Raw genomic sequence first — 13,774 nt, forward strand, 5'->3', positions numbered from 1 at the left:
CTGCAACACTGGTGACAGCCCAGATGGTTCCGGTCCAGATATGCAGGAGAGACCATCAACTTGGTTCTCCTCTCTACACTCCCCCTCTCTTTTTCCTCACCATTCCACGGGCGAGACTCTTCGAGAAGTGTATTGCCGTCTTCTCTTCCTTTGTGCGAATTGCTGCCAGATGAAGTTCTCTTAGTCATAGCTTTCAGGGGGCCTGCCAGCTGTTGTTCGCTCGGAGCATCTCAGTTCAGAAGAAATAGTGGAGCCTTCTTGTGGGGCCGAATCCGGCTGTGGGGAAAGAGCCATGGGGGAGCATGCATCCTCTAATTCTAACCTCTCGGAGCCTTCTCCTTCACCCCCTTCTTTGTTCTCTGCTTCTACCGACACAGCCACAGGCAAGGGCCGGTCCTCAGCAGGCACCGCAAGGATGGAACTAAGCGGGGCATCCACAGTGGTAAGCAAAGCAAAGATCTGTACTTTTTCCTGGTCACTACCTGGTGAAGAAGTCTCTCTGTACTGTGGTTAGGAAGTGTCGGGAGTCTGGCTAGCTGGGGGTATAGGCACAGCTAGCTGGTGTGGGTCCTTGAAGAGGGAGTTAACCGTCTTACTACTCACAAACTCAGTCCCTGCCAAGTGTCCTGTCTTCCTGCTCAAACTGTTATTTAAGTCCAACCCGCCCCCATCAGTCAGGTGCCCTGTACTGCTCTGGTCAGTAAACTCTTCCCCCTGCAACACTGGTGCCTGCCCTGATGGTTCCAGCCCAGATATGCAGGAGAGACCATCAACTTGGTTCTCCTCCCTAAAAAATCAGCAGTGTGAGGGTAAGTGACCCATTCCCCATTGTAATATCTTCCAGATCTGAAATGATAATTTGGTGTCGAGCTGCTATAGGTATCAGCGGTCAAGATTACCAGGCACTGGTAGAACCCATGTACTCAGACAGCAGGCCTACTATCCTGACAGCCAGAGGGGTAGTAGATGTCTGCAAGGGAAGAGTACCTGTATGCATCTTAAATTGTGGGGAGAAAGAGGTTAAACTATCCCAGTATGTCACTGTTGCTAAGCTGTTCACTGTCAATAACAACGCAATACAGGCAGTAGAACCCATGGTCCCGTCCGACCAGGCAGAGGACAATGGCTCTGCAGAGCAGCTAGAGGATTGGTGTCAGAAGCTGCACATAGGGTTGACTCCACCCCTTCATACCAAAAGAATGGGGTTTACCGGGTGGTTCAAAAATATGAACGGGTAATCAGCAAACATCCACTAGACTTTGGGCAGGTAGAAGGGGTTCAACACCATATCCCCACTGGAGACCATCCATCCATTAATGAAAGGTACTGCCCAGCTCCTCCGGCCACTACCAGTGTGCCAAAGGCATGTTACGGGAGATGAAAAAAGCGGGGTTCATTAGAGATAGTTGTAGCCCTTGGGCAGCTCCGTTAGTCCTCATTAAGATGAAAGACGGTACAATGAGGATGTGTGTTGATTGCACGCAAATAAACCGCATAACACATAAAGATGTCTACCCATTACCACGAATTAAGGAGTCATTAGCTGCCCTGAAATCTGCTAACTATTTCTCCACCTTGGATCTCACCAGTGGGTGCTGGAAGGTTCCTGTGGCAGAGGCAGGAAGAGAGAAGACCGCCTTCACGAAACCAATGGGCTTATGCGAGTTCAACTGCATGCCATTCGGGCTTTGAAATGCACCAGGGATGTTCCAGAGGTTGATGGAGTGTTGCCTTGGGCACAAGAACTTCGAGACAGTTCTATTGTACCTCGATGATGTCATAGTCTTCTCCAAGACCTATGAAGACCACTTGAAGCATCTGGCCGAGGTGTTTGAAGCCCTGTCCAACTTTGGCCTGAAAGTGAAGCCATCCAAATGTCACCTTTTGAGGCCCAAGGTGCAGTACCTAGGCCACATAGTAAGCACAGAAGGCGTGGCACCAGACCCTGACAAAGTCACTGTTATCAGGGACTGGCCAAAACCCAACACCATTCAGGAAGTACGGCAGTTCCTCGAGTTGGTAAGCTACTACCAGAGATTCATGAAGGGCTTCACCAAGATAGCTGCACCCCTGCAAGACCTCCTAGTGGGCCAACCCAAGAAGGCCAAGAACAAGAGTCCTCCGTTTGAGTGGAACAACAGGATAGAAGAATCCTCTACCCTGGCTGAAGTTGGTTCTCACGGGAGATGAAATCCTGGCCTACCTTTACTATGACCAACCATTTATACTTTACACTGATGCCGGCAATGTGGGATTGGGAGCAGTGCTGTCACAAGTGCAGAAAGGCAGAGAGAGTGATTGCCAACGCCAGCAGGAATCTTCATCCCACTTAAAGGAACCCCGACAACTATAGTTCCTTCAAGTTGGAGTTTCTCGCCATAGTTTGGGCTGTGATTGAATGATTCAAACACTACCTAGCTTCAGCAAAGTTTAACGTCTTCACGGACAATAAACCACTGACTCACTTGGAAACCGCAAAGCTAGGTGCATTGGAACAGCGATGAATGGCCCGGCTGTCCAAGTATGAGTTTACCATCAAGTACTGAGTGGGGCATAAGAATGCTAATGCTAATGCGCTGTCCAGGATGCCCAATTTACTAGACAGGGGAGAAGACCTGGAAGAGCTAGAAGAAATCGAGTTACCAGCCTTCCACCACCACGAGGCGGCCCAGTGCTCCCATTGCAAAAGGTACAAGTGCTATGTCATGCAAGAGGCCACGTTTAACCCATTGCCCCACCATGGATGGGCAGAGACGCAGGATAGCTACCCGGCAGTCTGCCTAGTAAAGGAATTGCTGGCAAAAGCTGATTCGCACCCTGGTCCAGATGCTCCACAAGAGACCCAACAGTTGTGGAAGGAGAAGGGCAAGCTATTCAGCTATGAAGGGAAGCTCTGTTGGAGAAGCGTCAACTCCCGAACCCACGAACTGGTCTGGCAGATGGTAGTCCAGAAGCGGGATGCGCCAATGGTCTTAAAAGCATGCCACGATGGAGCAGGACACTTCGGGTGGAAGTTGGAAGTCCTGCTATGTGAGCAATTCTACTGGGTTGGCATGAGGAAAGCAATTGAGAAATGGTGTCGAGAATGTGGTCCATGCAACCTGAGACGGAAGGACCGTGATAGCTATAGTGCTCCCCTACAGCCCATAGTCACCAAACAACTGCTTGAACTGGTAGGTTTGGATCAGGTGTAGTTGACTCCAAATAGGACTGGCTACACCTACGCTCTGACCATCGTTGACTATTACTCAATGTTCCTGGTAGTTGTGCCTGTCAAAGACCAAACCACGAAAACAGCAGCCAAAGTGTTTCAAGAACACTTTTGTCGACCGCATGGTTACCCTGAAGTGCTCACCAACCAAGGCACAGCCTTTGAGGCAGAAGTGTTCCAAGAGTTCTGTTATCTGTACGGCTGCAAGAAAATCAGGACAACGCTGTCCCATCCACAGACAAATGGCATGTGTAAGAAAATGAACCATGTGGTAATTGACCTGTTGAGAACCTTGCTCCTGGAAGAGTGAAACTTGTGGCCAGAAGAGCTTCCAGATCTGGTGGATCTATATAACCATATACCGGTAAACTCCACCAACTGCATCCCAGCCTACCTGATGAGGGTGAGACCTGGAAAGTTACCCATTGACTTGGACATGGGAGTCGTAATATCTGAGATGACACCATCTGATGCCAAAAGGGATACAGAGCGGCAGCAGCAATACCGCAAAGTGCAAGAGTACGTGGAACGAAGTTTGTCCCAGGCCAGGCAGAGACAGGAAAAGAGCTACAACCAACAAGCTCTATCTACTCCTTTAGTACCGGGAGAACAGGTCCTCAAAAGAAAGAGGAGGATGCACAAACTGGACAATCAGTGGGAGGCTGAACCATACACCGTCATGCCTTCAAACTTTGATAATAACAAGATATTCCTCGTCAGTAAGGATGGAGGAGAAACCTCAGCAGCATTGTCGAGGAAGACCAAGATGCCCCTCAACCCATAGAAGAGGTGGAAGAGAAGATCCATACCATTCTTGAAGACTTTCCCCAGTTTTGGATGCAGGTGAATCAAGCCATCATAGTACCTGTCCTGATCTTTCCCCAGCCTGCTGCACCTGAAGCAGAAGAGACTCTAGACCCATCGGTTCCAGTGACAGATGCCACATCTGCAGTGGAGCTTGAAAATCTACCCCCTGCTAGCGGTGAATCTGTCAGATCTATGGTGAGTCTAAGAAGTCGCAGACAGCTGCCCAGTTTACCAGTAAAATGCAGGCCTACCAGTAGCACAGACACTAGTGGGTCCTCAACATCAACAACAAACACACTAGACCAAGCTAGGTCATTAGGGATACCTATTGCACAGATCCACCCATAGAAAGAGAGATCAGGTCCCAGCCCGGTATAGGGACTAAAATGTAAATAAGTTAATAATGTGTATAATTGCAACCATTAAGCATGAGAGCCTGTAGAGACTTACTATATGAACTTTTAAATATTCGTAGTAACCTGTTGAAGGACAATTGGGCCACAGGACTATGTGTGGCCAGGACCCTACTTGTAATTAGTTACCCCAACTTGGCCTTGAAAATAACTGCCGGCATGGCCGAAAACCAGGCCCACCTACAGAGTGCGCTGTAGCCACGCCCAGGGTCACAAATTGAGCTAAGGCAGTTCCCACCAAACAAACCTCAGCTACACGGACAAAGACAATTCCTGGACAGCAGCATAAGGACTAGGCGCTGCAGTAACTGTGTTATTGTTTTTCTTTTTTTGGGGTTTTGTAATTTTCTACATTTTTAAGACTTTGTAGATTTACATTTATTGTTGTTATTAACCGTTCTTGTTATGTTTTCTCAGTCCAGGACATACTTAAGTTAACTAGGGGGGAATATGGCACCCCAGAGTCCGGTTGCCACGGTGACATTGCCTCTCTCTGAAGGGTGATGTCATGCCTGGAAGCAGGAAGAGGTCCCCATGCCAGGTAATACACAGCATGCATCACAATTCCTGCTCCAGGCCAGAAGGGGGAGCTCTAGACCCGACTTCTGGGGAGCTGCTCTCTGGTCAGGAGGAGGAGTCAGAGTAGTCTGTGAGGGAGTGAGTGTGAGGAGAGAGAGGAGCAGAGACAAGGACTCTGGGGATTGCAGCTGCCTCAGAGCTGATCCCCGAGCGGAGCGCTGACAAGAAGGACACCAGAGTCCTTGGCCATGCGGGTGATGTATGCCCTGACAGCCAAATCTGGAGGGCAGGGGACTGTAAGCTCCCTGGCCACATCGAACACCCGGAGGCACCACAGCAGACCAAGAGCCCGGGGCTGCCAGTGAAAAGGCAGTGCCTGTGATAGGCTCGAGCTGTCTGCCATACAGGACAAATCCAACATGCAAGAGAGGGCCGCAGTTTAGCTACAGGCACCAGGGACCCGAAAATGGAGCGAAGCAGGAAGGCCTCCAACCCCACCTGGTAAGGTAGACCCCCTGAACGCTTCCAGGCTAGCCGGACTCTTTCTGTCATTGGTAACTGGTACCCCGGATTGCATGTTCATCTACCAAGAAGTAAAGGTAAAGAAAACTGTATTTTTCACTGTCCCTTGCTTATTCTCCGCACCCCAATGTTCACCACCACCTGAACTGTCTGTTTTATTTGCCCTGGGGCCCAGCTTTACCCATGGGGAGCTGTACCATTTTTGTTGCATCACCATCGGCCCCAGTGGATCTGAACCGTAGCGTCGGCCATCCCTTGCCGAACACCACGGGTGGCGTCACGAGTCAATCCCAAATAACTTTTCCTCTTGCATTTTTATTGCACACCCAGGGCCACGGAGTCGGGTCATGGCCCCATGAATTCCCCAAAGAACTGTCTGACCCGGATCCAAGTACCACACGGCCCTGGTGGGCGTCGCACATCACACACAAATTGGATTACAAAAATATTTAAACCCAAGTTGTAAAGTAACAAAATAGTTTAAAAAAAGTCAAGGGGATGAATACTTTTGCAAGTCACTGTAGCTGAATTGATTAGTTATCCATCTGGAGGTCTTGTAAAAAGCAGCCATGCAAGATGCCCCACCCCAGAAGTCTCAGTGGCTTACATTTTTAATCTCTCTATTATTGTTGTAAAAAAATATCTGCTCTGTGCATAAATTTCCCTCAAGGTTGCCTTGTAGAAAGTTTATATTTAGACACAGTAACCAGTCTGAACAAAATGTAGTATAATACATTGTTGAAGGGCAAGGCCATATATGTTTTTAGTGAAACAGAATGTCAATTTCAGACTACCACAAACTCCCATTAGATAATGTATTTGAATTGCGGTCACAGCAGCCAGTTTTGTTTTATTTAATTTCTTTTTGTGTTTTGTTTTTTTTTGTTTAATTCCAAATAGATTTTTTTTACACTAATGTACTGGCAAGAATCTGTAATGATAGAACATTAAAGTGTGTACTAACTTGTTTGACACAAATCAGTGTTGATTACACCATAGATGAGGGTAAAACCGCAGAGAACAAGGACTGCTGCTCTGTATGATAGCTATTGCATTGCTTCTACCAGCCATGTAGACTTGCCATAACGTGGCTACTTCCTGGGCATACTTACAGGATGTCGAGAAGTTAATCTAATAATTTTCAGTCTGCTGCAGAGTTCTTCCCATATATAAATCCACCACAAAAATGTAGATGGTGGTCTAAGGTACATATGTACATGAGTAAGTGAAAATCCTTTGGGGAAAGCGTCTTGTGGATGGATGAGATCAAGATAGAGCTTTTTGTTAAAGCACATCATTCTACTGTTTAACTAAGTGAGGCCTACAAAGAAAAGACACTGTACCTCCACTCAAATATGGTGGAGGTTGAAAGATGTATTGGGTTTATTCTTCTAACTCTGGCACTGGGTGCCTTGACTGTGTGCAAGACATCATGAAATCTGAATATTACCTAAATGGATTTTGGGTTGCAATGTAGTGCCCAGTGTCAGAAAGCTAGGTTTGCGTCCTACGTCATGGGTCTTTCAGCAGGACAATGACACCAAACATACTTCAAGAAGCACCCAAAAATAGAAACAAAGCCCTGGAGAGTTTTGATGTGGCCAGCAATGAGTCTGGATCTAAATTCCATTGAACACCTGTGGCAAACTCTTAAAATTGCTGTTGGGAGAAGTATGAGAGACCTGGAGCAATTTACAAAAGGAGAGGTCCAAAATTCCAGTTGAGAGTTTCAAGAAGTTTGTTGATGGTTATATGTAGCCATTGGTTGCAGTTGTTTCTTCCAAAGGGTGTGCAACCAAATATTAAGCTGAGGATGCCAACAATTTTGTCCAGCCGACTTTTGAGGTTTTGTCTGAAATTATGTCCAATTTGCCTTTAATAATTTTCTGGAACAATTTCAAGGGTGCCAACACTTTCCGTTATGATTGTAATGTGTATATATAAAAATAACATTTTGGTCATGGAACAGTAATGCTGATTGCAGAACATGCTTTCCATACCTTAGAGTTACATAGATTCTCAAATAACCGTTAGACAAAAGCATTGCATTTATTGACTTGTTTATCCTTTTCCCCTCTTTTTTTCAGTTTGTGGTGACCATGTTCTGGGTTATCTACTTATATGACAGAGAGCTGGTTTACCCAAAGCTGCTGGATAATTTCATTCCACCCTGGCTAAATCATGGAATGGTAAGTGATTTCAAAGTTTGTTAGAAGCTTATGTTTGTAATTTAATGTATAAAACTTCATGGGGTTTACATTTTGAACAAGATTAATTAAAGCCAATTATTTGCTATATTAACCACTTACCAACATATGATGTATCAGTACATCATATTCCGCCTCCCTGACTTTGATGCAGACTCTTTCCGGGCACATGACAGCTGATTTAATGAGCCATCATGCGCCTCTAACATCCATGGGTGAAGGTGAACTCCACCTGCACCTGTTAGCCTGTTGAATCCCACTATCAATCTTTGACAATGGGATTTAACATGGGCCGGCAAGGGGTAGTGCGTAATTTCCAGTGCCCATCGGTGCACCCGTTACGTGATCGGGGGCACGATGGGTTGTCATGACAGCCAAGGATCTGCTGAAGACCCCCATGCCTTTATTACAATACTCCTTTCAAAGCCAGCCTGTGGCTGGCGTTCATAGGAGATTGGAACTTTCTCTGTACGTAGCAGCGCTAATGCACTTCTGTGTATAGCACAAGCGATCAGACGATCGTATTTTCAAGTCCCCTAAGGGGACTATTGAATACAGTGAATAGTAAAAAAAATGTTTCAAAATGTAAAAACAAAACACAAGTTCAAATCACCCCCCATTATCACAATAAAAATAAAAACAAAACAAACAAAAACACATATGGTATTGCTGATTCGTAAAAGTACAATTTATCAAAATCTAAAATAAATAAATCCGAGCAGTAAATGGTGTAATGAGGAGGAAAAAAAAATCAAAACTCTAGAGTTAAGTTTTTTTGGCAGCCGCAACATTGCAATAAAATGCAATAAAAGTTGAACAAAACATCATATGTACACCAAAATTATATCCATAAAAATGGCAATTCAGGGAGCAAAAAATAAGCTCTCACACAACCCCATATCCAGTAAAATAAATACTTACGGGTCTGTGAAATTGGCAACACAGGAAAGTGTTGTTTGTTTTTTTCTTACAATTTTTTTTTCATTACTTAAATTTAAAAAAAAAACTATGTATGTTTAGTATCTGTACTTGTACTAATCTGGAGAATCATATTGCTAGGTAGTTTACCCTATATTGAACATGGTAAATAGAAAACCCAAAAAACAATTTTGAAATCGCATGTTTTTCAGTTTCAATGCATTTTTCCAGTGCATGACATGATAAAATGAATGGTGGCATTAGAAAGAACAACTTGTCCTGCAAAAAAATGAGCCCTCATATGGTTAGATGGACAAAAAAAGGAATAGCAATTTGAAGAAGAGGAGGAAAAAACGAAAAAGATAAAATGGAAAATGGCCACGGCGTGATTACTGGTAACATATATACAGGTGCTTCTCACAAAATTAGAATATCATCAAAAAGTTATTTTTTTTCAGTTCTTCAGTATAAAAAGTGAAACTCATATATTATACAGAGCCATTACAGAGTGATCTATTTCATTTGTTTATTTCTGTTAATGTTGATGATGATGGTTTACAGTCAATGAAAACTCAAAAGTCATTATCTCAGTAAATTAGAATACTTTATATCACCAGCTTGAAAAATGATTTTAAAATCTGAAATGCTGGCCTCCTGAAATGTATGTTCAGTAAATGCATTCAATACTTGGTCGGGCTCCTTTTGCATCAATTACTGCATCAATGCAATGTGGCATAGAGGCAATCAGCCTGTGGCACTGCTGAGATGTTATGGAAGCCCAGGTTGCTTTGATTGCAGCCTTCAGCTCGTCTGCATTGTTGGGTCTGATGTTTCTCATCTTCCTCTTTACAATACCCCACAGATTCTCTATGTGGTTAAGGTCAGGCAAGTTTGCTGGCCAATCAAGCACAGTGATACTGTTGTTTTTAAACCAGTTATTGGTACCTTTGACAATGTGGACTGGTGCCAAGTACTGCTGGAGAATGAAATTTCCTTCTCCAAAAAGCTTGTTGGCAGAGCGAACAATAATAAAATAATAATTTTATTTCTACAGTGCTGACATATTCCGAGCATTTACATTTTAGAGGGGACTTGTACATACAATAGACACTACAGCATAACAATAAGCACATAGATCAAAACAGATACCAAGAGGAATGACGGCCCTGCTCGCAAGCTTACAATCTATGAGGAAAAGGGGAGACACAAAAGGTGGATGTTAACAATTGCTTTAGTTATTCAGACCAGCCATAGTGTAAGAATAGGGTCTTCATGTAATGCTGCATGAGCCGGTTATCAGCCTAAGTATGCAACAGTACAGACACAGAGGGCTATTAAATGCATAAAGCATGTGAGAACATGATGTGAGGAACCTGGTTATGGTAAAAATTTTGAGTCGGCAGCATAAGGATAGTTAGGTTCATGCTCCAGGGAAGCATGAAGTGCTGTAAAATTTCCTGGTAGCCAGCTGCGCTGACTTTGGTCTTGATAAAACATAGTAGACCTACTCCAGCAGATGACATGGCTCCCCAAACCATCACTGATTTTGGAAACTTCACACTAGACCTCAAGCAGCTTGGATTGTGTGCCTCTCCACTGTATAACACCAGCTTGAAAAATGATTTTAAAATCTGAAATGTTGGCCTCCTGAAATGTATGTATTGTTCAGTAAATGTACTCAATACTTGGTATGGGCTCCTTTTGCTTCAATTACTGCATCAATGCGGTGTGGCATGGAGGTGATCAGCATGTGGCGCTGCTGAGCTGTTTTGGAAGCCCAGGTTGCTTTGATAGCAGCCTTCAGCTCGTCTGCATTTTTGGGTCTGGTGTCTCTCATCTTCCTCTAGAGAATACCCCAAAGATTCTTTATGGGGTTAAGGTCAGACGAGTTTGCTGTCCAATCAATAGGCAGATCCTGTATATAAGGCAGCACGCCCCAATAGGCAGATCCTGTATATAAGGCAGCACCCTCCCCCCAATAGGCAGATCCTGTATATAAGGCAGCACCCCCCCAATAGGCAGATCCTGTATATAAGGCAGGACCCCCCCAATAGGCAGATCCTATATAAAGGCAGCACCCCCCCAATAGGCAGATCCTGTATATAAGGCAGCACCACCCTGTCATGATATGTACTTTTGCCCTGTCCTGCATTTGAATAATATGCCATTTGATGTATGTAACTGTTCTCTGGTTTCTATTAGCTGTAATTTATGTATTGTATTTTCTTGTGCTGGGAGTCACCTGTAACAATGTCTCCTTCCCCCAATACTTGCAGCCCTAAGCTATAATGTAATTAAGCTTTGTCAACATCACTAGGAAGGAATAGCCATTCTTCCTCACAGCAGGTGGCTAGTCAAATGTACATACTACGGAGCCGACTAGTCTGGAATCTTCTGTTGGACCCAGCCATTGAATAGAAGGTGTGACCCCCTACCCCCCTTCATGGGCGGATCCCAGGAGCTCAGACAATCCATTCTTATTTTGAGATCAGATGTGAGTTGATGCTGGAAGGAGAAGGAGTGGGGATTCTTAGCTGAGGCAAGACCCCACGTACATCTGTGACTGCGGAAGCGAACGGGACGAGACTTGAGCTGAGGACATATCTCGTCGTTCGTGAGATTGTTTGGGATCTCTTGGACTCGTGTGGACTATTATTTTGTTAGCTGGCACAAGGATTATCGGGAGGTGCCCCCGAACCTGTTCCATTGGACTAATTGTGGACTCTGTAGATCTACCTGCATGTGTTGTTCCAGCGTTCTTGATAATAAATCTGTGGAATCATCCCTTGGCCTGTTGTCCCTTCTTGCTCTGCCGTACACCCCGTCACAAACTGGTGGCAAGCAGCGGGATCAGAGCAGAAGGAATGGAGGACAATGGCCCAACATCGGGAACCAGCACCGCAGAGTACAAGAACTGGACTTTGGGGAGCCTACAATCAAAGGCCCGTGAAGTAGGAGTCCGTTTTAAAGGACTCTCCAAGGAGCAGCTAATTGAGGCTTTGGAAGGAGTTCGCCTGCAAGATGACGCTGAGGAAGGATCCTCGCAGCAAATGGAGGAAAGACTGCAGCCGGAGGTAAATACCCAAAAGAGTCAGTGGGTTGTGTGGTACGAGGAGGAGTTGGCATTGCTGGGAGAGGAGGCCACAATAGACGATAAGAGAGAGGCCATTCACAGAGCTCAGGAGATGGCATTGCTGGAGAGGCAGATCGCTTTGGAAGCAGCTAGAAGCTCCAGACAGACTATAACCCCAGCACCCACCATGAGGGAACTCCCCAGAGTGTCCCGCAAAGACTTCAAGCCGTTTAATGAGGCTGCAGGTGACATTGAGAGCTTCTTCCAGGACTTTGAGCATCAGTGTCGATTAATGGAAGTCCCGGACAGGGAGCGAGTCCGACATCTGGTGGGGCTCTTAGAGGGTGGAGCTGCCGCAGCCTATAGAGCTATGGGCCCTCGAGAGAACTGTGAGTATGCGGAGATTAAACTGACTATTCTAGAACATTATGCTGTGACGCCAGACACTTACAGGACTCAGTTCCGTACTTTAGCCTGCAATGAGGAAGTGTCTTTCAAGATGTATGCCCACAGACTCAAACAAATATGTCATCGCTGGCTGGAAGCAGAGGAGGCCTTAACCTGGGAGACCTTTCTCCAGGTTATCCTAAAAGAGCAGTTTTACTTCAAGTGCCCTGCTGAGATCCGGGAATGGGTGCGTGAGAGGAGACCAGCCACTGTGGAGGAAGCTGCAGCTCTAGCTGATGAGGTTCTCACCATCAAGCCTCAGTGGAGGGTTCTGTTAGAGGATCGAGAGAGGCCTACCAGCCCCACAACCCCGGTGGCCCCCAGTTGTTCTGTCCCCATTGTTCCCCGTTCCTCTAAGCCACCACCTCATGCTGATACCCGTGTAAATGTCCCTCCAGTTGCTTCTACTGCGTTTTCTGGAATACGACAAGGAGAGGAAGTAGCAGAGCGCAGGTGTTATGGCTGTGGGCATCCGGGGCATCTGCAGGCCTCATGCCCAGCCAGCTCATGGAGGAGTCCTCAAACCCCTACAGCACCTTCAGGTGGGGGCCGGCCTCCAGGTTCCCTTACCCCTCACCCAAGAGGACGCCTTGGATGGAGTGAGACCCAGCACAGATGCTATCGATGTGGGCAGCCGGGGCATCTGCAAGCCTCCTGCCCAGCTGTTCCAATGAGGATTGATCCTGTACCCAGTCATATTATTAATTATGTACAGCCAAGTGCCATGGAGGAAGACGTGTTATCACTACGTGAGGACCGGCCTAGTGCCTCACCCACCCATGTTGCACCACTAGGAGTTTATGGTGTGCGACCTGCAGCTATGACGACTTCTGCTCATCGAGGTAAACACTTGCAGGAGGTCGTGCTGGATGGACAGAGACTTATTGGATTTTGTGACTCAGGGGCTTTCCTCACACTGGCTGATCCCCGAGTGGTTCGGCCTGAGGCAATCCATAGAGGACCTGGGATTGTCATTGAACTGGCTGGTGGACAATGGAAGACTATCCCCACAGCCACTGTGGATCTGAACTTTGGTTTTGGGGTCAGGCGATGTGTGGTTGGGGTGATGGGTGGTCTGCCTGCAGATGTTCTCCTGGGCAATGATGTGGGAGAGCTACGATGTCAATTCGTGGCTGCATGAAGCCACATGTAAGTTACGCTCTGCCTGTGTGTACTTAACCAGCGACCTGTAGAGGTCCCTAGTACGTACACAAATTGGGAGGGGAAGGGATTGTCATGATATGTACTTTTGCCCTGTCCTGCATTTGAATAATATGCCATTTGATGTATGTAACTGTTCTCTGGTTTCTATTAGCTGTAATTTATGTATTGTATTTTCTTGTGCTGGGAGTCACCTGTAACAATGTCTCCTTCCCCCAATACTTGCAGCCCTAAGCTATAATGTAATTAAGCTTTGTCAACATCACTAGGAAGGAATAGCCATTCTTCCTCACAGCAGGTGGCTAGTCAAATGTACATACTACGGAGCCGACTAGTCTGGAATCTTCTGTTGGACCCAGCCATTGAATAGAAGGTGTGACCCCCTACCCCCCTTCATGGGCGGATCCCAGGAGCTCAGACAATCCATTCTTATTTTGAGATCAGATGTGAGTTGATGCTGGAAGGAGAAGGAGTGGGGATTCTTAGCTGAGGCAAG

The 13,774-nt window shown here is 46.1% G+C and overlaps 1 protein-coding gene across 4 annotated transcripts in view; it reads left to right on the forward strand.

Annotated features, from left to right (window-relative positions):
- The window catches only part of AIG1 (androgen induced 1), a 494,204-nt gene that overhangs the window by 267,312 nt on the left and 213,118 nt on the right, over positions 1 to 13,774 (forward strand). For all 4 annotated transcript variants that reach the window (XR_013221758.1, XM_077289204.1, XM_077289205.1 and 1 more), the window contains exon 3: positions 7,560 to 7,661. Coding sequence is in view for 3 of the 4 variants with exons in the window: in XM_077289204.1 (XP_077145319.1) it covers positions 7,560 to 7,661 (102 nt within the window). In the remaining variant the exon portion in view is untranslated. The remainder of the gene's footprint in view (positions 1 to 7,559; positions 7,662 to 13,774) is intronic.

The sequence above is a fragment of the Ranitomeya variabilis genome, chromosome 2, assembly GCF_051348905.1.
Source record: "Ranitomeya variabilis isolate aRanVar5 chromosome 2, aRanVar5.hap1, whole genome shotgun sequence".
In the NCBI taxonomy this organism is placed as follows: Eukaryota; Metazoa; Chordata; class Amphibia; order Anura; family Dendrobatidae; genus Ranitomeya; species Ranitomeya variabilis.